Source organism: Pagrus pagrus, assembly GCF_965226575.1.
Source record: "Pagrus pagrus genome assembly, chromosome: 24".
NCBI classification, from domain to species: Eukaryota; Metazoa; Chordata; class Actinopteri; order Spariformes; family Sparidae; genus Pagrus; species Pagrus pagrus.
The window spans coordinates 7,714,043-7,735,860 of NC_140206.1; the positions used below are offsets into that span (position 1 = coordinate 7,714,043).

At 39.0% G+C, this 21,818-nt stretch overlaps 3 protein-coding genes across 3 annotated transcripts; all 3 read right to left on the bottom strand.

Moving 5' to 3' along the window:
• Nucleotides 1-1,123: 1,123 nt before the first annotated feature.
• On the bottom strand, nt 1,124-2,656 carry LOC311252961 (OX-2 membrane glycoprotein-like; the record flags this gene model as incomplete). Its single annotated transcript, XM_084346625.1, has 5 exons — nt 1,124-1,346; nt 1,524-1,586; nt 1,728-1,827; nt 1,955-2,254; nt 2,353-2,656. 5 exons carry the CDS (start codon nt 2,654-2,656, stop codon nt 1,211-1,213), a joined length of 903 nt encoding a protein of 300 aa, XP_084202751.1. The 3' UTR covers nt 1,124-1,210.
• A 2,084-nt stretch (nt 2,657-4,740) lies between these two features.
• LOC311253195 (nectin-1-like) lies at nt 4,741-8,110 on the bottom strand. Its single transcript, XM_084346979.1, has 6 exons — nt 8,043-8,110; nt 6,101-6,436; nt 5,703-6,002; nt 5,506-5,626; nt 5,311-5,373; nt 4,741-5,222 (listed from the first exon to the last, which is right to left on the bottom strand). Exons 1-6 carry the CDS (start codon nt 8,095-8,097, stop codon nt 5,093-5,095), a joined length of 1,005 nt encoding a protein of 334 aa, XP_084203105.1. The 5' UTR covers nt 8,098-8,110; the 3' UTR covers nt 4,741-5,092.
• A 7,928-nt stretch (nt 8,111-16,038) lies between these two features.
• Nucleotides 16,039-16,760, bottom strand: LOC311252962 (OX-2 membrane glycoprotein-like; the record flags this gene model as incomplete). The annotated part of the gene is made up of 2 exons (XM_084346626.1): nt 16,039-16,364; nt 16,553-16,760. The coding sequence occupies 2 exons, from the start codon at nt 16,758-16,760 to the stop codon at nt 16,039-16,041; spliced, it is 534 nt and encodes a 177-aa protein (XP_084202752.1).
• Nucleotides 16,761-21,818: the final 5,058 nt, after the last annotated feature.

The window sequence follows — 21,818 nt, forward strand, 5'->3', positions numbered from 1 at the left end:
TCAAACCAGCCTCAACTCTTCTTCTGTAAATGTGAGAGAAGCAGGACCTCCAGTGGACATTTTGTGTTACTTTGACATTTTATTAAAATACATGTAAGAAAAACAAATATCACATGTGGTTACCTACCACATAGACAACATAAAGCCTTTTCCAGACATATAAAATAATAATATAAAAGATTTTCAGTCAATCTTTGGTACACAAAATGCTGATTTTGTTAGATTTCCATTACTAATATAATGATGTGCACAAACAAACATTGATTTTCGAGACGAGTCATTCACACGTTATTAATATTGTTTGATTATTATTTACATTCGGTATTGACAGTAGTGTAATTTCAGATCTGCCATAATTCATTATCATTTATTTGTATCTTTATATTCAAGGATACAAAAAGAAGCAGCAGCACATTTTTATACATTTCATCTGGATGCAGCAGTGAAGATATTATATGTTACAAAATACTTGTAGTGTCTGAAGTCACAATAAACAGAAGTGATTAACAAACCAAAGATCAGGGAGGAAACAAATAACATGAAAAAACATACAAAATGTAAAAAATACACATCATGTAAAAGATTTATAAAAAAATACACATCATGTAAAAGATTTATAAAAAAATACACATCATGTAGAAGATTTATGAAAAATACACATCATGTAAAAGATTTATGAAAAATACGCATCATCTCATCTCATTTTCTTGTCCGCTTTTTCCGTGAGGGTCGTGGGGTGTTGCCACTTTATCCCCCCTTTAGAGGGGTTGCGGGGCTACTGGAGCCAATCCCAGTCTACATACGGGCGAAGGCCAGGGTATATCCCTGGACGAGTCGCCAGTTCGTCGCAGGGCCCTTTCTGACGGCAGAGGCTGCCACACAGGGTGCCAACTGCACATCAGGAGCAATTTCGGGGTTCAGCATCTTGCTCAAGGATGCTTCGGCATGTAGCTCAGTTCTGCCCAGGGGAGCTGGGGTTCGAACCAGCGACCTTCTGGTCTACCCACTGAGCTACAGCTGCCCCTATGAAAAAAAAAAAAAAATACGCATCATGTAAAAAAAATTCAGTGCAATCTTATTATTCATGAACTGGGACAGACATTTTCTCTCTGTTGGTCCGTCTGCAGCAGTTATTTCACAAATGTCACCATATCTGTCTTCATTCTGACATTAACGTCTTGTGGGTTATTCTCTGTCACTAAATGGTTGACTATGGTAAAAACAATTGTCGATTAGGTGCTTTTGTTGAGGACAAGACATTTGAGGAGTCGTTTTTTTTCTTGTTTCCAGTAGACATCTGTGGTCTCATCAGCTCGTTCACTTTCTGCATTAAAGGTGTTTTGTTCCTTCAGATAAAAACAAGACATACGTCAGTTTCTAAATTACTCCAGCAAGTTAACAGTAGTCAGAAAAAGTGAGCGCTAAAACAGACACCTCCACTGCTCCCTTTAGTATTACTAAATTGAAGACAGATTAAATCACTTTCACAAATAAGCTATACATTAATAAATTAATTGTCTTACTCTTGAGTGTTTTCGTTTGGTTTTTGTGGTGTCTTGATCTTCTCTGTGTCTCTGTGTGACCAACTGAAGAATTGAAGAAAAATCAGCTCAGAACAAACATTTATACATTATTTTATTAATAGGTTTTCTCTGAACAAATCTTGATCAATTATTAAAATAATAGCTGTGAGTCACAGGTATTACAACAAGACAGAGTTAAGTTACCTGTTCCAGGGTTTTCGTATCAGCAGGACTGTGACGGCTGCTGCACCACAACCAAAGCCCACTACAGAGAACACTATCATAATAACTATCCAAGAGGAACCTTTGAAAACAAAAGAAAATTAGTGATATACACCCAGAAACCTCATTAAACCTACAGAATAAACAAAAGACATGAGTTTAAAGTCCTCATCGTTCTCTGAATCAGTATGTGTGGAAGTGTTTCTCACCATCAGCAGACTGTTTGACTTCAGCAGGAATCATCATGATCTTCTCTTTCTGAGGACCAGAGAGCACTCGCACTGCACATCTAACCTCTGTGCTGTTGTCATGGAGACCAGTCAGCACAGCTGTAGAGGTGACAGTGACTGTACCGTTGGTGTTGGAGACACTGACAGGGTCAGAAACGTGGACGTTGTCTCTCAGGACAGTTAATGTGACTGTGGGAGCAGGTCGACCTGTGGCCGAGCAGGACACAACTGTCTCCTCAGAGTCTGAGTCTCCCACATGGAGAACGGGTTCATGCAGCTCTGCACAGAAAAGATATCACATGAATTAAATGTTGTTAGTGGTGAGGATGAAGGCACAATGCAGCAGCATGTTGTGTGTGAAGTTGGTTGCTTCTTACCGTAGACTTGGAGGCAGGTTAAACCAATGAGAGCACCTTCAGGGTCGGCGTTGAACAAACAGTGATAGCAGCCTTCATCTTGTCCTGTCACGTTTCTGATGATGATGGAGCTGCTCTGCAGTCCAGCATCTGCAAACTCTACTTTATCTTTAAAGTCAGGATTCACTTTTTCACCATATGTAGTGGTGAAAGTAACAAGTGTCTCCTCCCACTCAGGGAAAACTTTCTGCCACGTGACCTGAACAACATCTTTAGATTGCAGCAGCTCACAGTTTAAGAGGGCGTCATCTCCAACAGCTGCCATCACAGTCCGCTGTGTTCGTATCAGATGTGTCAGACCTGCAGGAGATGACAGATTACTGTTACTATGAGTGTGGTTTTCTTTTAAAATGTGACATAAAACATTAATTATTAGTCCTGTAAAGCCAGAAATAGGCTATTACCTGAAAATGTGTTTATATTCAGATTGAACGACAAGGATCATATAAGGACATTTAGTTTCAAAAGTCTTCCTGCATGTACAACATTAAAAGAGCATCTTGTAAAATTGTTTTGGAAAACATGAAACAAACATGAAAACTATTGAAAATATAATTTTACCTTTAAAAGTAATTAAAAAAAAAAAAAAAAAAATCTTAATAATCTCAGTTCAAGCTCACTTTCTGGCCAGAAATATACACTTGACAAATAATCTGAAAAGTATTTGAACATGAATTATTTTTTTATAGGTCAATGTGAAAATGTGGTGAGTCTGAGAAGCATATCAAACATAACAAAGTTATGGCCACGCCCATAATTGAATTCCAGCCAATCACAAATCGTCCCGCTCCTTTCTACAAGCTGCTGACGGTGGTGAAGATAAACATGAACTGAAAGTGAAGCTGAAAATAAAAACCCGGTGATGAACAATGATGTTTTCCCCTTGCAAAATAAATTAGGCTTTATAATATAAATATCATCGTTTTCAAATACAAAAGTAGGCTACATTCAAAACTAACCGCGTAATGACGCAGCTGGAGTAAACAGACAACACTCAGGAGTCACAGCTGTGCTGTCAGTTCAATAGAGACACATGCACCTGTATGAAATGTCTGAAACACGTTACTGTGTCATCTTTCTCTTACCTTTGTGAAAGACTCCCAACACACACAACACATGAACGAGTGCACGGTGCTCCATCTCTGCTGAAATGAGTGAAGCGGCTTTTAGTGAAGCGTTAACATTCAAACCTCCCGGTTATAGGAGAAGGTACCGCCTTTTTCGCCTCTGATTGGCTAGAAGGGCTCTCCTCCGATTGGTTATTTGATTTGGCCGTAAGTAAACAATGTGTGCCGTCAGATTTACATTCAAAGTTCACATTTTCACAGCGTGTGAGAGTGTGTGTAGAGAGATGGAGTATCCAGGTGAGGCAAACACTATGAAGGTAAATCGGCTGTACAGTAACTTATAGCCACACAGTGTACAACAGTCATTACATGTCTCACTGCTTTCCAAACCTAGTTTCCTCTGTGTAATTGTGTGTATTATTTAATGGACCTTAAGTCAAAGCTGGGCGTGATGATGTGTCACTAGTTTCCATTAGTCTGGAATAGGGACTGACCTGCACTGCACACAGCTGAGCAAAGTACTGTAAAACACAAGTATTACATATACCCTATATAAGTAGACCAGCAGACAGCCTGCCATCATAAAATAACTTCCAGGTAAGCTGATCCCAGAGGGCGTCACATGAACACGTATTCACCGAAACATGAAGCAACCAGACCCAAGAAACAAGCATGAAGGCTCACCTTATTATTTAAATGATAACTAAAGACTGTTATTTAATGAGAAATTGATGATTTACTGTTAAATGTGATTTAAACAGCGCGTGACGCCTGGTGCACCCAACCCCACCACAGTGGTACATCTGAAGCAATCAGGGAGAAGTACATGGATACTTGAATTACAGATTGTTTTCCAACCTCTCAGTACAATAAATGAGACTTTATTACTCAAGAAATCCATGTTGGTGCAGCTTCACCAAAGGAAAATGGTGGTAAAGTGATAAAAAGTCGTATTAAAAAGTCAACAACTAGTAACTGGACATGTTCAGTCCTTCATCTAGAAGACTAATAATTAATGAGCAATGTCCAAACATCATTTGTGACACTGAACGTTTCATGATACACTCAGTTACACATTAATTCATGACATGATGAATCTAATGACCACTGACATCAGACCTTGGAGCACATTTTTATTTACAATCTCATGACAATTTTATCTCCAACAACTTTCATCATATATATTAATATGTGATGTTATATATGATATTTATACATTATATATATTTACATATTTACATTTGTAATTTACAGTTCTGAAAAACACTTTTGACACCTTCCTGATGTTTCTAGAAGACGTCTGCAGCCTCATCAGCTTGTGTCTTCGCTCATCAGTCTCTCTGAGCAAGTGTTAAATGAACACGCTGACTATGAATACATGAAGGTCCATGAGTTAAGTGCATCACAATTGGCTTCACGTCGTCACCGGTGTGGACGTTTTCGTTACAAGAAGAACACAACAAACTCATCACAGCTGAGGAATATCAAATAAACATCTGAGCCTTTCTTACACTACACAGCCAAGAGAGTCAGGTAATCATCGGTCATCGTATCGGCCAAAAAAATGTGATCTTTCACAAATGTCATCATATTTTAGGGCAGTTTTCGTTCTGCCACCACAGTCTTGTTGGTTGTTATGTGTCAACAAATAGTTGTCGCCGAGTGCTGGTCGATGCTTTTGTGCAGTCACTTCCTTCACTTTTCTCAGGTGTCGTCCACTGCCTTCGCTGCTCGCTATCTTGACTCATAAAAGGTGTTTCAGTCCTTTAGTTAAAAACAACATATTAGTAATTTTCATCAGTCTGAAGCAACAAAAAACATTTACAAGTGAGAAATCAATAAGTGATCTTACTCTTGAGTGTGTTCAGTTGTTTTTCGTGGTGTGTTGATCTCCTCAGAGTCTCTTTGTTTCAGACTGAAGGATGAAGAAAAGTCAAAGGTGAATAAAAGTATATAAATCTTGTATTTATTGGTGTTGTCTGAAAAGATCAGGTCAATCATTACCAAATTAAATGAGACAAATGATGAGCTGAAAGTTAAGAATTACCTGTTCCAGTGTTTTCGTATCAGCAGGACTATGACGGCTGCTGCAACACAACAAAGTACCACGGACAATATAGTGATCCTGGTGAGATCTCTGATCTCTCTCCCAGAATCCTTATAGAAACCTGTCAGATAAACAAAAGACATGAGTTTAAAGTCCTCATCGTTCTCTGAATCAGTATGTGTGGAAGTGTTTCTCACCATCAGCAGACTGTTTGACTTCAGCAGGAATCATCATGATCTTCTCTTTCTGAGGACCAGAGAGCACTCGCACTGCACATCTAACCTCTGTGCTGTTGTCATGGAGACCAGTCAGCACAGCTGTAGAGGTGACAGTGACTGTACCGTTGGTGTTGGAGACACTGACAGGGTCAGAAACGTGGACGTTGTCTCTCAGGACAGTTAATGTCACTGTGGGAGCAGGTCGACCTGTGGCCGAGCAGGACACAACTGTCTCCTCAGAGTCTGAGTCTCCCACATGGAGAACGGGTTCATGCAGCTCTGCACAGAAAAGATATCACATGAATTAAATGTTGTTAGTGGTGAGGATGAAGGCACAATGCAGCAGCATGTTGTGTGTGAAGTTGGTTGCTTCTTACCGTAGACTTGGAGGCAGGTTGTACCAATGAGAGCACCTTCAGGGTCGGCGTTGAACAAACAGTGATAGCAGCCTTCATCTTGTTCTGTCACGTTTCTGATGATGATGGAGCTGCTCTGCAGTCCAGCAGAATTAATCTCCACTTTTCCTTTAAAATTAGCACCCACCCTTCTACCAAAGTTGTTGTAGGCAGCAACATTCACCTTCCCCTCAGGGAAAACTTTCTGCCATGTGACCTGAACAACATCTTTAGATTGCATCATCTCACAGTTTAAGAGGACTTCATCTCCTTCAGCTGCCATCACAGTCCGCTGTGTTCGTATCAGATCTGTCAGACCTGCAGGAAGAGAAAGTTTCAGAGGCTTCCAACAATGTATGTGACACTTGAACACAATATACACAATCTTTTATTTATTATTTTGCACATTATCACATCAAATTCTGGTATGAACACTCCTGTTCCTACAAGTCCACTCTCTGGCTCTTTGGATCCATCAGTAAATATTGGTATGAAGTTATAATAATTCTTTTGCAAATGATTTGTAATCAAGAGCCCAATGTCACCCTGGTTTCTGTTAATCTATTCACGCTTCTGGTCCACAATCAGTTCGATTTGATTCTTGATTTTTAAATTATTTTTTTTTTAAAAACATGTCACTATTTTTAGACTAGACTTTTATGCAATAAAATATCTGACCTTTGTTCGCAACGTACCACATGACATTGTCAAATTTAAAACATTTATTAATGTAATATTATTTACTGGAAACTTAAACAAAATGACATGCCATCTAGTTTCTCTTTTGTAACTGCAGTCTTCTTCACAGAAGATGACATTTAAGTTCACAACGAAACAAACACAAAAATAAAACAGCCACGTCCAGGGTCTTCTCTGAACAACAAAAGTTCAATTACGCTGCCAGTGGAAGAAAACAGTACAGGCACACAGCAGAGCTTGCAAACTGTGGCTTTTTTGTCGACAACGTGAACGTAAGAGTGGCGTAGCCCCTTTCAGGAAAAGGGCGGTGCGTAAGGTGTGAGTGGGCGAGCGAGAGTGAGGGAGCGTGTGGACAGTGACTAGATGTGAGAGGAACGAGAAGCGAAATGTATTTTATGCAGCTGCGACAAATATTGAAGTGCACAATATAGGCCGCGATGTTGGCTGTGAATAAAGGCGACAGCTCCTCAGATACAGCAAAGCTCCCTGGTATTATTTCCTGACCAGACATTCAGATTGAAGGACATGGACCATATAAGGACATTTAGTTTCAAAAGTCTTCCTGCATGCACGACATTAAAAGAGCACCTTGTAAAATTGTTTTGGAAAACGTGAAACAAACATGAAAACTAATGGAAATTTAATTTAACCTTTAAAAATAATCTTAGCACTCTCAGTTCAAGCTCGCTTTCTGATAAATACAAAAGTACTTTAACACTCTGTTCAAGTGCTTGTGGATGAATTATTATTTTATAGGTCAAGTGTGAAAATGTGATCATATATATGTATATATATATATATATATATATATATATATATATATATATACATATACACACACACACACGCTTTCAAATGCAAAAGTACATTCAAAACTACTAACTACCTCTTCCTCCTTCTACTTTTTTGAATTTGATTGGTCCCGCCCCGTTCTGCAGGCTGCATATATGTACACTTGGAGTTTGAAGGATAAACATAAACTGAAAGTAAAGCTGAAAATAAAAAGTGATGAATAATCATGTTTTTCCCTTACAAAATAAATTAGGCTTTATAATATCATCATTTTCAAATACAAAAGTAGGCTACATTCAAAACTAACCGCGTAATGACGCAGCTGGAGTAAACAGACAACACTCAGGAGTCGCAGCTGTGCTGTCAGTTCAATAGAGACACATGCACCTGTATGAAATGTCCGAAACACGTTACTGTATCATCTTTCTCTTACCTTTGTGAAAGACTCCCAACACACACAACACATGAACGAGTGCACGGTGCTCCATCTCTGCTGCGGACTGTGTGGACCGCCAAGTTTAAATCTCTCAGCTGGCTGCGCACGAGGTGTAAAATAACTTCCAGGTAAGCTGATCCCCGAGGGTGTCACATAAACACGTATTCACCAAAACAGGCTTACCTTGTTATTTAAATGATAACTTAAGACTGTTATTTAATCAGAAATGGCTGATTTACTGTTAAAAATGTGATATAAACGGCGCGTGACGCCTGGTGCACCCAACCCCACGTGGTACATCTGAACCAATCAGGGAGAAGTATTGTTGTCCAACCTCTCAGTACAATGAATGAGACTTTATTACTTAAGAAAACCATGTTACTTCAGCTTCACCGAAGGAAAATGATGATAAAGTGATAAAAAGTAATAATAAAAAGTCAACAACTAGTAACTGGACGTGTTCAGTCCTTCATCCCTCAAACCAGCCTCAACTCTTCTTCTGTAAATCTGAGAGAAGCAGGACCTCCAGTGGACATTTTGTGTTACTGCAGCACATGTTCAACACACTGCTGGGATTACATCAAGTTATAGTTTATATATATATACTGCATATAGTAAGGGTTATGTCACAGGAACCTTTTTGACTTTTAGAGATAAAGATTCTTCAAACATTTTATTAAAATACATGTAAGAAATACAAATATCACATGTAGTTACCTGCCACATAGAAAACATAAAACCTTTTCCAGACATATAAAATCCATCTACTCTGATGATATGCACAAACAAACATTGATATTCAAGGATATGAAAAGAAGCAGCAGCACATTTTTATACATTTCCTCTGGATGCAGCAGTGAAGATATTATATGTTACAAAATACTTGTAGTGTCTGAAGTCACAATAAACAGAGAAGTGATTAACAAACCAAAGATCAGGGAGGAAACGAATTACATGAAAATACATACAAAAACACAGCATGTTTACAAAAAATACAAATACAGTAAAAAAAAAATGTAAGTACAATCATATTATTCATGAGCCGGGAGACATGTTCTCTCTGTTGTAGTGTAGGATGGACCTTAAAAAGGTCCGTCAGTACCAGCTATTTCACAAATGTCATATCTGTCTTCATTCTGACACTAACGTCTTGTGGGTTATTCTCTGTCACTAAATCACAGACTTCGGTGAAAACACGTCGGCTAATTCCTCTTGTTGAGGACAAGACTTTTGGGGAGTCCCTTTCCGTCTTTTTTCCAGTAGACGTCCATTGTCTTAAATGCTCATTCTCCTCCTGCCTTGAAGGTGTTGTGTTCCTTTAGATAAAAACAAGAAATACGTCAGTTTCTAAATCTCTGAACAAATGTTACGTGAATGAACATGGAGACTATGAATACATGATGTCCATGAAGAGTTAACGCTGGAGTGTGTACGTTATTTTAGTCGTCATTTGGTCAAAAATCAATAATAACCTTTCAGCATATTGTAATTCACAGTGTTAAGACAGAACACTGGACTTCTGGGTCTCCTCTTGGCTCTGTATTCAGGCTTTAAAAAATCAGTGCCGTGACGGCAGTGTTCAGCCAATCACAGTTCATTTTACAGAGCAAGCTGTATTGGTTGCTCGAACAAAGTCGATGCACATTCACTTTCCATCGGTGGTGAAGGTGCAACGGCGGACGTCCCGGCAGGAAAAGCCTCTATCCCGGCAAAGAAGGAAGACCAATGTAGAGAAACGAGAGTCTAAGAGGGAGAGTGACAATAGACGGAATAAATCGCGTGTAAACATTCGACAAGCATATCCGAGGTGGAGAGAGCTTAGCGATAGCATCGGGCTGAAGTTGGATACTGAGCTTGCTGCTCTTCTCCTGGACAGGTGAGAATCCAATTTAAGTTTTAGGTAGCTAATAATCTAAATGTGTGGTAGTAATTGGCTGTGTAGTTGAAATGACCGTGAATCTAATAAAGCAGGCGTTTTGTGGTCACAATTGACGAGTAATGTTGTGAGTTGATTTGCTCTATGCTAACCGTAGCCAAAGGCTCATGACAGCTACAAGCAAGTCAAAGTCAACGTCAAATTTATTGTCAATACTGTTATAAATACACGACATACAGAGGACGTGTGTCGTGTAGATATGGATGTGACAGTTATTATTTATTTAGGTTGCGGTGAAAAGACAGAAGTGTCTGAATAAAGTGGTTGTCTCCGATAGTCCGTGCATGTGGGGGTAATTGTTTACTTTAGCGTTATATGTTGTTTTATTATTCTCAGCATTCACACCTCTTTCCTGTGATATATAAGTGTTGCTGTTGTCATTAGATTATGCTGTATAAGTATCACGTCGGTATGACAAATATCATAGCGTTATTAGTGCCAGACATGTAAGCTATGTCATGCTGAGACATTAGCAAGAAATAATTGTTGTCGGTCTCTATCACGAGAGAAAAGTAAACTACTTTCTTACCTGTAAATCGGCCACGGCAAGTGTATGACAGAAAAGTTCTGACGTGAATATTTCAAGCGCCACAGTCACACGCGTCCACAAGAATTCAGGCAAAAGACTGGGTGGAGCTACGCAGTTGAAACAGGGAGGGGAGGGGAGGGGGGAGTGCAGTTGTTTCCATCCCAGTCTCATGCGTTTTTTACATATTCTACAAACTCCAGCTTTAAAGCTATGGTCTATGATTTTAAAGATTTGTCATTATTATTGACATCATTTAGATGGTGGTTATGGTCCAATAGTACGACCTACACAATGTGAAGAGTAAAAGGAACCAAATAAATCCATTCTCTCTAGTGTCTGTAAAACTGAAAAAAAATTGACCAATAGGAGGATCAATTTTCCGATCCAATCCTCGCTCACTCTCCTGCTCCTGCTCACGTCTGGTCCCGACCCACTTCCGCATTTGAAACTACAAGCGGACAAGAGGTTTGTTTTGCTCTGAGCAGTTCAGCTGCCTCTGCTCGCCCCACCGACAAAGAGTCAAAGAAAGAAAGTCTGTCACTGAAAACACACAAAGATGTGAAACAAAGAGGGCTCAAACCGAATAAACATCATCATTTGAACGGTGGCGAAAGGTCCGTGAAGATATGGACCGGATGCTGATACAGCGGAGTTTCTGTTGAGCAGGTAATCGTTTGTCTTTATCGTGGATGTTGTGACACAGATAACTTTCATGCTGATGCTGCTGATGACTGTGAAAGCTGCCGTTAGTTTGTTTGTGTTATTAGACGGTGTCTGTCTCTGCAGTGTTGTCAACACTTGTTTACTTGTTCGACGGAGACGTTAGCCTCTATGCTAGCATTGTAAGCTAACAACAAGCTAACATTGCTATCATGTTTACACCAAATCAGCCTATTTATTTGCTTGTGGCAGCTAAATGAAGCAGCAAGTAAGATGAATGAAGGGATGGATGAAACCCCAACGTGAAGCGGAGGGGTTTCGGATTTATTTCCGGATTTTTATTTTATTTGTCTGGATTTATTTCTCCATAACAACCTCTTGCCCGGTCGCTACTCAACTGTTTTGCTAACCCTCCTCCCGGTCATGTCCGTTTGTTTATGATGGATTGTCATATAGGCGTTACGATGTGTGTATTTTAAGTCTTATCTGTCATAAACAAGAGATTACGGTTTACGGGCACGTTTGTGTCGCGGTCTGGTGCTACTCAGACAGCAGCTGGGACACAGCTGGTCCGAGGCTCATGCAGGTTTATTTTTCAGCCACAATGTTGAAGCGATCGTTGTGATTAAAGCTGACGGCAGCATCTGTTAGTCTCTTGGCCCTCAATAACTTTTAGAAGTGTCTTAGCTGTTGATGAATAGTAACTTATTACATAGCTGTAACGTAACATAGCTGTAACATGCTAATGACGTTACGCTAGCTTGGCTGTGGAGCTTAGCTGTGGACATTGTAATGACTTGAAGATTTACGTGAGTTTCAACGTGCATTGTCATAACTTTACCTGTGAATCCGACATCGTTACTCCGCATTCAAAGCTTGGCTGTGTTTGGTTTCTGCCGGCTTGTTGCTCTTGGTGCTTGTTGCGGAGGGGGTGTGTCGCGGGGCTCCGAGGGAAGAGCGATAGGAGCTCGGAGGGGAGGGGTGTGTGTGGGAGGCGGGGATGCTTTTTTTCAAATCTTTCTCAGATCGTAGACCAGAGCTTTAAGTGCATCACAACTGGCTTCATTAATAAATATAATTTTAGTTGTGGAAAGTCAAAACAGAGTGAAGACTAAATCATGTTGAAAAGAAGCAATAAAAAATAAATGTGTACAAGTAAAAAATAATAAATTGTCTCACCCAGACAGTTGTTGGTTAGTTCTGGTACTATAGGAAAAGAATATTGGGGAGTCTGTCTCTTTATTAAAATAGACATCCGTCGTCTTAAATGCTTGTTCTCTTCCTGCATTGAAGGTGTTGGGTTCCTTCAGATAAAAACAAGACATACATCAGTTTCTAAATCTCTCTGAACAAATATTATGTGAATGAACACGCTGACTATGAATACATGATGTCCATGAAGCGTTAAGTGCATCCAACTGGCTTCATTAATAAACACAATTTTAGTTGTGGAAAGCCAAAACAGAGTGAAAAATAAATCATGTTGAAAAGAAGCAATAAAAAATAAATGTGTACAAGTAAAAATGAATAAATTGTCTTACCAAGACAGTCGTTTAGTTCCTCTTGTTGACGACGAGACTGTTGGGGAGTCCGTTTTTTTCTTGTTTCCAATAGACATCCGTCGTCTTATTAGCGCGTTCTCTTGCTGCATTAAAGGTATTGGGTTCCTTCAGATAAAAACAAGACATACGTCAGTTTCTAAATCTCTCTGAACAAATGTTATTTGAATGAACACGCTGACTATGAATACATGATGTCCATGAAGCATTAAGTGCATCACAACTGGCTTCATTAATAAATGGGTTGTTGACATGACATGTATTTTTCACTGTCACAGAAGATAAAAATTAATATAACTAGTATTCTCGTCATTTAAAATAAGTAAATGGATTTATTTGTTTTACATGGACCTGTTGCTTTAAAAACTGCTTTGTTATTAGATTTTTTAAATTTTTGAGTCAAATCTCAAAATTGTCCTATGGTGTGACTGTCACATGCATAGTTAAAGGATAACTACCGTTTTTTACAACCTGGACCTTATTTCTAGCAAAATATATGATCATTTACTCACCCAGATAACTTTGGTGTCATTTGAAGTCGTTTGGACGAAATTAGATCCAGTGTAGCGCTGATATATCCATATAATGCGAGTGACGGGGCACCGAAGCGCAGCCTCTATATAACGCATCATCTGCCACGAAACTAGTTCATTTCACTAATATTTTGTCATGATACGCTCGTGCTATTCCCCTCTGAGTCCGGTGTTGGCTGTTATCAACATCCGGGGTCAAACTAGCAGCTACAGGTAAACAAGCCGGGCTGTCGCGGGTGCGCGCGCAGCCTAGAGACGACATCTTCCAGGTCAGAGGTAGTAGGTCAACCTACAGACCCCGGGTGTTGACAACAGACGAGCCCGGACTCAGAGGGGAATAGCACGAGCGTATCATGACAAAATATTGGTGAAATGAACTAGTTTCGTTGCAGATAATGCTCATAGAGGCTGCGCTTCGGTGTCCCCCGTCACTCGCATTATATGGATATAGGCGGCGCTCCACTGGATCTAATTTCATCCGAACGACGCCAAATAACACCAACGTTATCTGGGTGAGTAAATGATCATATATATTGCTAGAAATAAGGTCCAGGTTGTAAAAAACGGTAGTTATCCTTTAAATAAATTACAACTTTTATTTAAGTTTTTTTTTAAAAGCATAAAATATTTATCAGTAAGTCAGGCATAATTTTACAATTGATTATTTTAATAAATGGCAATCACTTTTTTCATCCATATATTTCTAAATGCATAGGAACTTGCTACATTTTGTCACAAAAAAAAAATGTCCTTCAGTGTGACAGTGTGACTTATTCTGATTTTAAATTAGGCAATTCCACAAACAACTTTATTTAATTGAAGGACCCCATTCAAATTCCTGTTACCGAAGCCTCCTATGAAGCCAATGACATGAGTACATGGTAAGTTCTTGTCTCAGCATTATTCAAATATTTAACTTTTTCCGAAGCACTATGAAAGTGTTCAGTTTTGTTGTCCTTTGGTGTGATGTCACTAAATTATATTTTTCAATTAAAAACTGTTGGTTAAACTACATAATTATGGAAAATTATAAAAATGCTAACTGCTAACTGCTAAAGACAGGTGAGCTAGGAAAAGCATGGCCATTAACTCACACAAAAGGCTGAAATGTCCTTTAGTGTGACAGAAATGTCCTTCGGTGTGACACCTTTAGCTGTCACACCGAAGGACAAATATGTCACACCGGAGGACAAGGTCAAGCATTTTAAACAATTAAGTACGATTTTTAAAAAAAAAATTTCCCTTGACCATTTTCAGTGTTTTTAAATGCAATAGCTACATTAATTAAAATATTTTCTGTTTTGTCCTTTATTGTGACATAATGTCCTATGGTGTAACACACATAAAAGAACCAAAAATGTATTTCTTTGTCAAAAAATATCTTACAAAAAGGTTGAGTATTGCATTAGGGGATATATAATCATCATTCACCTTGAATTATTATAATTTTTTCAACAGTTTTGAAAGGTTGACATCAAAGTTTGACTTGCATTTATTGCATTTATTGAAAATGTTCAACAAGTCATGGGGAAAAAATAGTGTTATTCATAATTTCTCATCAAATAAATAGCACTATATGAAAAGTGTCTCACAATTAAGATGAATCTGTCTCATGCTATTTGTGTAGCATTTAAGGTTTTTTTCCTTAAATTTTTTTACGTCACACCATAGGACATATTTATGGTGCAGGCCAGAGAAGATGTTCAAAAAAACTGTGAAATAATTAAAAAAGTTAGTGATCACTCATATATTCTCAAATATCAGATTTCAAACTGCATGAATATATATATATATATATATATATATATATATATATATATATATATATATATATATATATTTTTTTTTTTCTTGTGTGCTTGAATGATTTTTTGCTTCTTATTTCTCATGCTGTTTATTTGTCGTATTTGGGTTTGTCAACAACCCAAATACAATTTAGTTGTGGAAAGCCAAAACAGAGTGAAGACTAAATCATGTTGAAAAGAAGCAAAAACAAACAAACAAACAAACAAAAACGTGTACAAGTAAAAATGAATACATTGTCTTACCAAGACAGTCGTTTAGTTCCTCTTGTTGAGGACGAGACTGTCGGGGAGTCTGTTTTTTTCTTGTTTCCAATAGACGTCCGTTGTCTTATCAGCTCATTCTCTTCCTGCAGTAAAGGTGTTTTGTCCCTTCAGATAAAAACAAGACATATGTCAGTTTCACAGTAGTAGTCAGAAAAGTGAGCACTAAAACAGACACCTCCATTGCTCCCTGTATTATAACTATGGCCACTAGAGGGTGTTTTGGGTTTTTTGGTGAAGCTGTGTTGGACAGATTGAAGACAGATTAAATCATTTTCACAAATAAGCAATAAATTAATACATTTATTGTCTTACTCAGTGTTTTCGTTTGGTTTTTGTGGTGTCGTGATCTCCTCTGGGTCTCTGTGTGACCAACTGAAGAATTGAAGAAAAGTCAGTGCTGAACAAACATTTATACATTTATTTCTTTTAATAGGTTTTGTCTGAAAAGATCTCGATAAATTATTAAAATATTAACTGTGAGTCACAGGTATTACAACAAAACAGACTTAAAAATTACCTGTTCCTATGTTTTCGTGTCAGACAGACTGTGATGATGATTACTGCACCACAAACAAAGGCCAGTACAGAGAACACTATCATAATAATCCAAGAGGAACCTTTGAGAACAAAAGAAAATTAGAGATATAGACCTTAAACCTATTAAATAAAATGAAGACATGAGTTTAAAGTCCTCATCACTCTATGAATCAGTATGTGTGGAAGTGTTTCTCACCATCAGCAGACTGTTTGACTTCAGCAGGAATCATCATGATCTTCTCTTTCTGAGGACCAGAGAGCACTCGCACTGCACATCTAACCTCTGTGCTGTTGTCATTGAGACCAGTCAGCACAGCTGTAGAGGTGACAGTGACTGTACCGTTGGTGTTGGAGACACTGACAGGGTCAGAAAAGTGGACGTTGTCTCTCAGGACAGTTAATGTCACTGTGGGAGCAGGTCGACCTGTGGCCGAGCAGGACACAACTGTCTCCTCAGAGTTTGAGTCTCCCACATGGAGAACGGGTTCATGCAGCTCTGCACAGAAAAGATATTTAAAAATATCACATTCATGATGTCGTAGCAAAGACATCAGCATTAATACTCTCTGTCTGGTATGTTAGTTTGTGGTGAGGTGAACAACATGAGCAGTGAAACTGATTAACATTGTAATTCACTAGATGTAGTGTTCTTTGTGATGTACAGCAGAAATGACTTTACTTTACCATAGAGTTGGAGGCAGGTTGTAGCTTTTAGATCATCACCAGGATCAATGTTGAACAAGCAGCAATAGCAGCCTTCATCTTGTTCTGTCACGTTTCTGATGATGATGGAGCTGTTCTGCAGTCCAGCATCTGTAAACTTTACTTTATCTCTGAAGTCAGGATTCACTCTTTGACCATATTTTCTGTGCTGAGAAATAAGATTCCTCATCCTCTTGGTTAAAATCTTCCACCATATGACTTGAACAACATCTTTAGATTGCAGCAGCTCACAGTTTAAGAGGGCGTCATCTCCAACAGCTGCCGTCACAGTCTGCTGTGTTCGTATCAGATCTGTCAGACCTGCAGGAAGAGAAAGTTTCAGAGGCTTCCAACAATATATGTGACACTTGAGGGGCTCCTGGCCAGAGCGAAAAAATCCTCTAACATCTAAAACCTGTAACGAGTCCCAGCTGAGGTGTGATTGAGCTCTGAGACAGAAACTTTTAATTTTGTGAGCAGGCGTGGTTAAACCCTTTGCTTTGCTGTGATTGGTTGATTAAAAAAAGAAATTAAAGTGCACTTTGTGATAATGGGTATAGATCAACAGTGAAACTGCTTTTCATTGAAGCAATTTCAAGACATTGAACTGTCTCTTATGAGGTCGACCACAAACATGAACTGTCAGTCAGTGTTTGTCACTAGAAGAAACTCTTTGTACTGCGTAAAATGCACGTAATGACGCAGCTGGAATAAACAAACAGCATTCAGGAGTTGCAGCTGTACTGTCAGCTCAATAGAGACACATACACCTGTATGAAATGTCTGAAACACGTTACTGTATCATCTTTCTCTTACCTTTGTGAAAGACTCCCAACACACACAACACATGAACGAGTGCACGGTGCTCCATCTCTGCTGAAATGTATGACCAACACACAGGCGTCCAAAGGTGACTTCCTGGTTCAGTCGTGTTATTTACAGCTCAGTGGACTTCTACCTGACACATGATAAAATGTATTGTTTTGCATCCATGTGCTGATCCCTGGCAAACACCTAGTGATTAACCTGTGGGATTTTTTTCGTAATGATATTGTCTTTTAGTCAAGATTTTTTAAATAATTAATTTTATGAATGTTTTCCATATAATTGTAAGTTTGGCACACCTGATTAAAATGGGATTTGGCTTAAGTGTTTTCTTTTCTGTACAATGTTTCTGTTGCCCTGGATTATGTTTACCTTTCTAACGACACCTTGCATTGTGCAAAGTGACCTCCAGAGGGAGTCACATGAACACGTATTCACCAAAACATGAAGCAACCAGACCCAAGAAACAATCATGTAGGCTCACCTTATTATTTAAATGATAACTAAAGACTGGTATTTAATAAGAAATGGCTGATTTACTGTTAAAAATGTGATTTAAACAGCGTGTGATGTCTGGTGCACCCAACCCCACCACAGTGGTACATTCGGACCAATCAGGGAGAAACACAATGATATTTAATAACATATTGTTGTCCAACCTCTCAGTACAATGAAGACACTTTATTACTTCAGCTTCACTAAAGGAAAATGATGATGAAGTAATAAAAAGTCATATTTATACCAGACAGGTGACAGATGAGAAACTCTGACATGATCTGATATCATTAGGTGGATCGATGTTCCTGGATTTAAAGACTGAAAACCAGTGATGTAATATAACTAAGTACATTTACTCAACTGCTGTACTTAAGAACAAAGTTGAGGTACTTGATGTTTCTGGATTTAGTTCCTGAAAAAGGAACAATTTGTTCATTGTTAAATATATAAACTCTTGATATGCCCACAACTGTCTTCTTAAGCCTATTTATCTCATTACATCGTAGATGATGCAAACACATAAATATTGTTTGAGATGTTCTGCTGACATCTTCTTAATATCGTCAAACATTCCTCTAACAGAGGACGTTCATTGTTGATACTCAGTGCAGCTGCAGTCACCTGTAGCTTCATCTTTTGCATAATTCAGTTTATTTTTTAAAAAAGTACAAAAAGTAGCTGCCGTAAGTTTTCATACATTTCATGTGAAATAGTAAAAACATACGAGGATGCACGATATAAATCAAACAGATTATCAGCTGCATTTTCAACTGCTGCAGCTGTGTAGAGCCACGCAATGTAAACATGAGCCACACACGTCGTCACCGGTGTGGACGTCTGCTTTACAGGAAGAACACAACAGGAGGGAAAAAGTCTCATCACAGCTGTGAAATATCTAATAAACCGACTTTGCTCACTACGTCTGAGCCTTTCTTACACTCAGGTGTGCATGAAAAAGCAGAAAAATGTTAGTTTCTATTATGGGTTATTCTTTCTGTATCGGCCATGAGAGTCAGGTAATTATCAGTTATCATATCGGCTGAATAATATCCATATCGTGCATCCCTAAAAAATACAGGATGGAAATTCTTCACCTGGATGCGACAGTGGACTAGTGTAACATTTATTATCAAAGCTGTGTGTAAAGTCACAAGAAACAGAGAAGTGAAGTCAGCATGCCAAATGTTGTAACTGATTTTTCACAGGTCTTTCACAAATAGGACCAAATAGTTGTCGCTGAGTGTTGGTCGATGCTTTTGTTCAGTCACTTCCTTCCTTTTTCTCGGATTTCGTCCGTTTCCTTAACTGCCTCTTATCTTGATGCCTGACAGGTGTTTTGGTCCTTTAGTTAAAAACAACATATTAGTCATTTTCATCAAATCAAATCAAATCAAATCAAATCAAATTTTATTTGTATAGCCCAAATTCACAAATCACAGTTTGCCTCAGAGGGCTTTACAATCTGTACAGAGACGACACCCTCTGTCCTTCGACCCTCGATTCGAGTGAGGAAAAACTTGCCCCAAAAAAATACCCTTTTAACAGGGAAAAAAAAAATGCGGAAGAAACCTCAGGAAGAGCCACAGAGGAGGGATCCCTCTCCCAGGACGGACAGACGTGCAATAGATGTCGCATGTACAGAGCAGATCAACGAGATCACAATGTATACAATTATAATGGATGGTTGACAGGAATGAAAGTACATAAAGAGGTATTACAGCAATAATAATGAAATGCACATAATGGAAATGTGATTACTAGTAATAACAGTAGTAGTGGTTAACGGTAAGGATAGTATGTAGTAATGCATTACAATAATAGTAGTGGAACGTATGTAACAGAGATATGACTAATATTAGCAACAGTAGTGGTGGGTGTCAGGCAGGGCCATGACAGTAGGCGCATCCATGATCAGGCAGGGCCATGACAGTAGGCGCATCCACGATCCACGACCCGGGCGCGACCTGGATCCATGGGAGCCTGTAGGACTAGAAAGCACAAGGACTCCGGGGAAGAAGTGAAGTCAGTGACATGCAGAGATGGGGCATGTATACAGATGGAGAGGAGAGGAGGAGAGAGAAGCTCGGTGTATCATTTGTGCCCCGGACTAGGCCTATAGCAGCATAACTAAGAGCTGGTCCAAGACAGGCCTGGGCCAGCCCTAACTTTAAGCTATATCGAAAAGGAAGGTCTTAAGTCTACTCTTAAAGGTAGAGAGGGTGTCTGCCTCCCGGACCAAAACAGGAAGATGGTTCCACAGAACAGGAGCTTGATAACTGAAGGCTCTGGCTCCCATTCTGCTTTTGGAGACTTTAGGAACTACAAGTAATCCTGCGTTCTGGGAGCGTAATGCTCTAGTTGGGTGATAGGGTAGTATGAGCTCCTGGAGATATGATGGTGCCTGACCATTAACAGCTTTGTAAGTGAGGAGAAGGATTTTAAACTCTATTCTTGATTTTACAGGGAGCCAGTGCAGAGAGGCCAATACAGGAGTAATATGATCTCTTTTCTTAGTTCCTGTCAGTACATGTGCTGCAGCATTCTGGACCAGCTGGAGACTCTTTAGAGACTTGTTAGGGCAGCCTGATAATAGAGAATTACAATAGTCCAGCCTGGAAGTAACAAATGCATGGACTAGCTTTTCTGCGTCTTTTTGAGACAGGATGGGCCTGATTTTTGCAATGTTACGTAGATGAAAAAATGCAGACCTTGAGTTGAAGGACATATCTTCCAGGTCTTAATGTCCTTGAGACATGCATGGAGTTTAGTTAGCTGATTAGTTTCATCTGGCTTTATTGATAGGTATAATTGGGTATCATCTGCGTAACAATGAAAGTTTATGGAGTGTTTCCGAATTATATTTCCTAGAGGGAGCATATATAAGGTGAATAGTATGGGTCCAAGCACGGAGCCTTGAGGAACACCATGACTAACCTTGGTATACAGGGATGACTCATCATTAACATGTACAAACTGAAATCGATCCGATAAATAGGACTTAAACCAGTGTAATGCGGGTCCTTTAATGCCAATTAAGTGTTCCAGTCTCTGTAGTAGAATGTGATGATCAATGGTATCAAATGCAGCACTAAGATCTAGTAAGACCAGGACAGAGACAAGTCCTTTGTCAGAAGCGATTAGGAGGTCATTTGTAACTTTCACCAGTGCCGTCTCTGTGCTATGATGTGTTCTAAAACCTGATTGAAAATCCTCATATAAACTATTGTTATGAAGAAAGTCACATAGCTGGTTGGCGACTGCTTTCTCAAGGATCTTGGAGAGGAAAGGGAGGTTGGATATAGGTCTATAGTTGGCTAAAGCTTCTGGATTAAGATTAGGCTTTTTAAGGAGCAGTCTAATTACAGCTAGTTTAAAGGACTGTGGTACGTATCCTGTTAATAGAGACAGGTTGATCATTTCTAGTAGAGATGAGCTAATTAAAGGTAAAGTTTCTTTCAACAACCTAGTTGGGATGGGGTCTAGGAGACAAGTTGTTGGTCTAGATGAAGAAATCATCGAAGTTAGTTGATGGAGGTCAATGGGAGAGAAGCAGTCTAAATATAAGTCAGAATTTACAACTGTTTCTGAGGTTCCTGTGTTTAAAGATACAATAGTGCCAGTTGAGGGCAAGCGATGATGGATTTTGTCTCTAATAGTTAAAATTTTATCATTAAAGAAGCTCATGAAATCATTACTACTGAGCGTTGTAGGAATACATGGTTCAGTAGAGCTGTGACTTTCTGTCAGCCTGGCTACAGTGCTGAAAAGAAACCTGGTGTTGTTTTTATTTTCCTCTATTAATGACGAGTAATAGTTTGCTCTGGCATTGCGGAGGGCCTTCCTATATATTTTAAGGCTATCTTTCCAGGCTAAGCGAGATTCTTCCAAATTGGTGGAACGCCATTTCCTTTCAAATTTCCGTGAT

Coding starts and splice junctions, on each gene's coding strand:
- LOC311253195 (XM_084346979.1), bottom strand. CDS start 8,097: ATGGAGCACCGTGCACTCGTTCATGTGTTGTGTGTGTTGGGAGTCTTT. Junction 5,627..5,702: donor AGTCAAACAGTCTGCTGATG/GTGAGAAACACT, acceptor TTTATCTGACAG/GTTTCTATAAGGATTCTGGG. Junction 5,223..5,310: donor ACAACTGAACACACTCAAGA/GTAAGATCACTT, acceptor TTTTAACTAAAG/GACTGAAACACCTTTTATGA.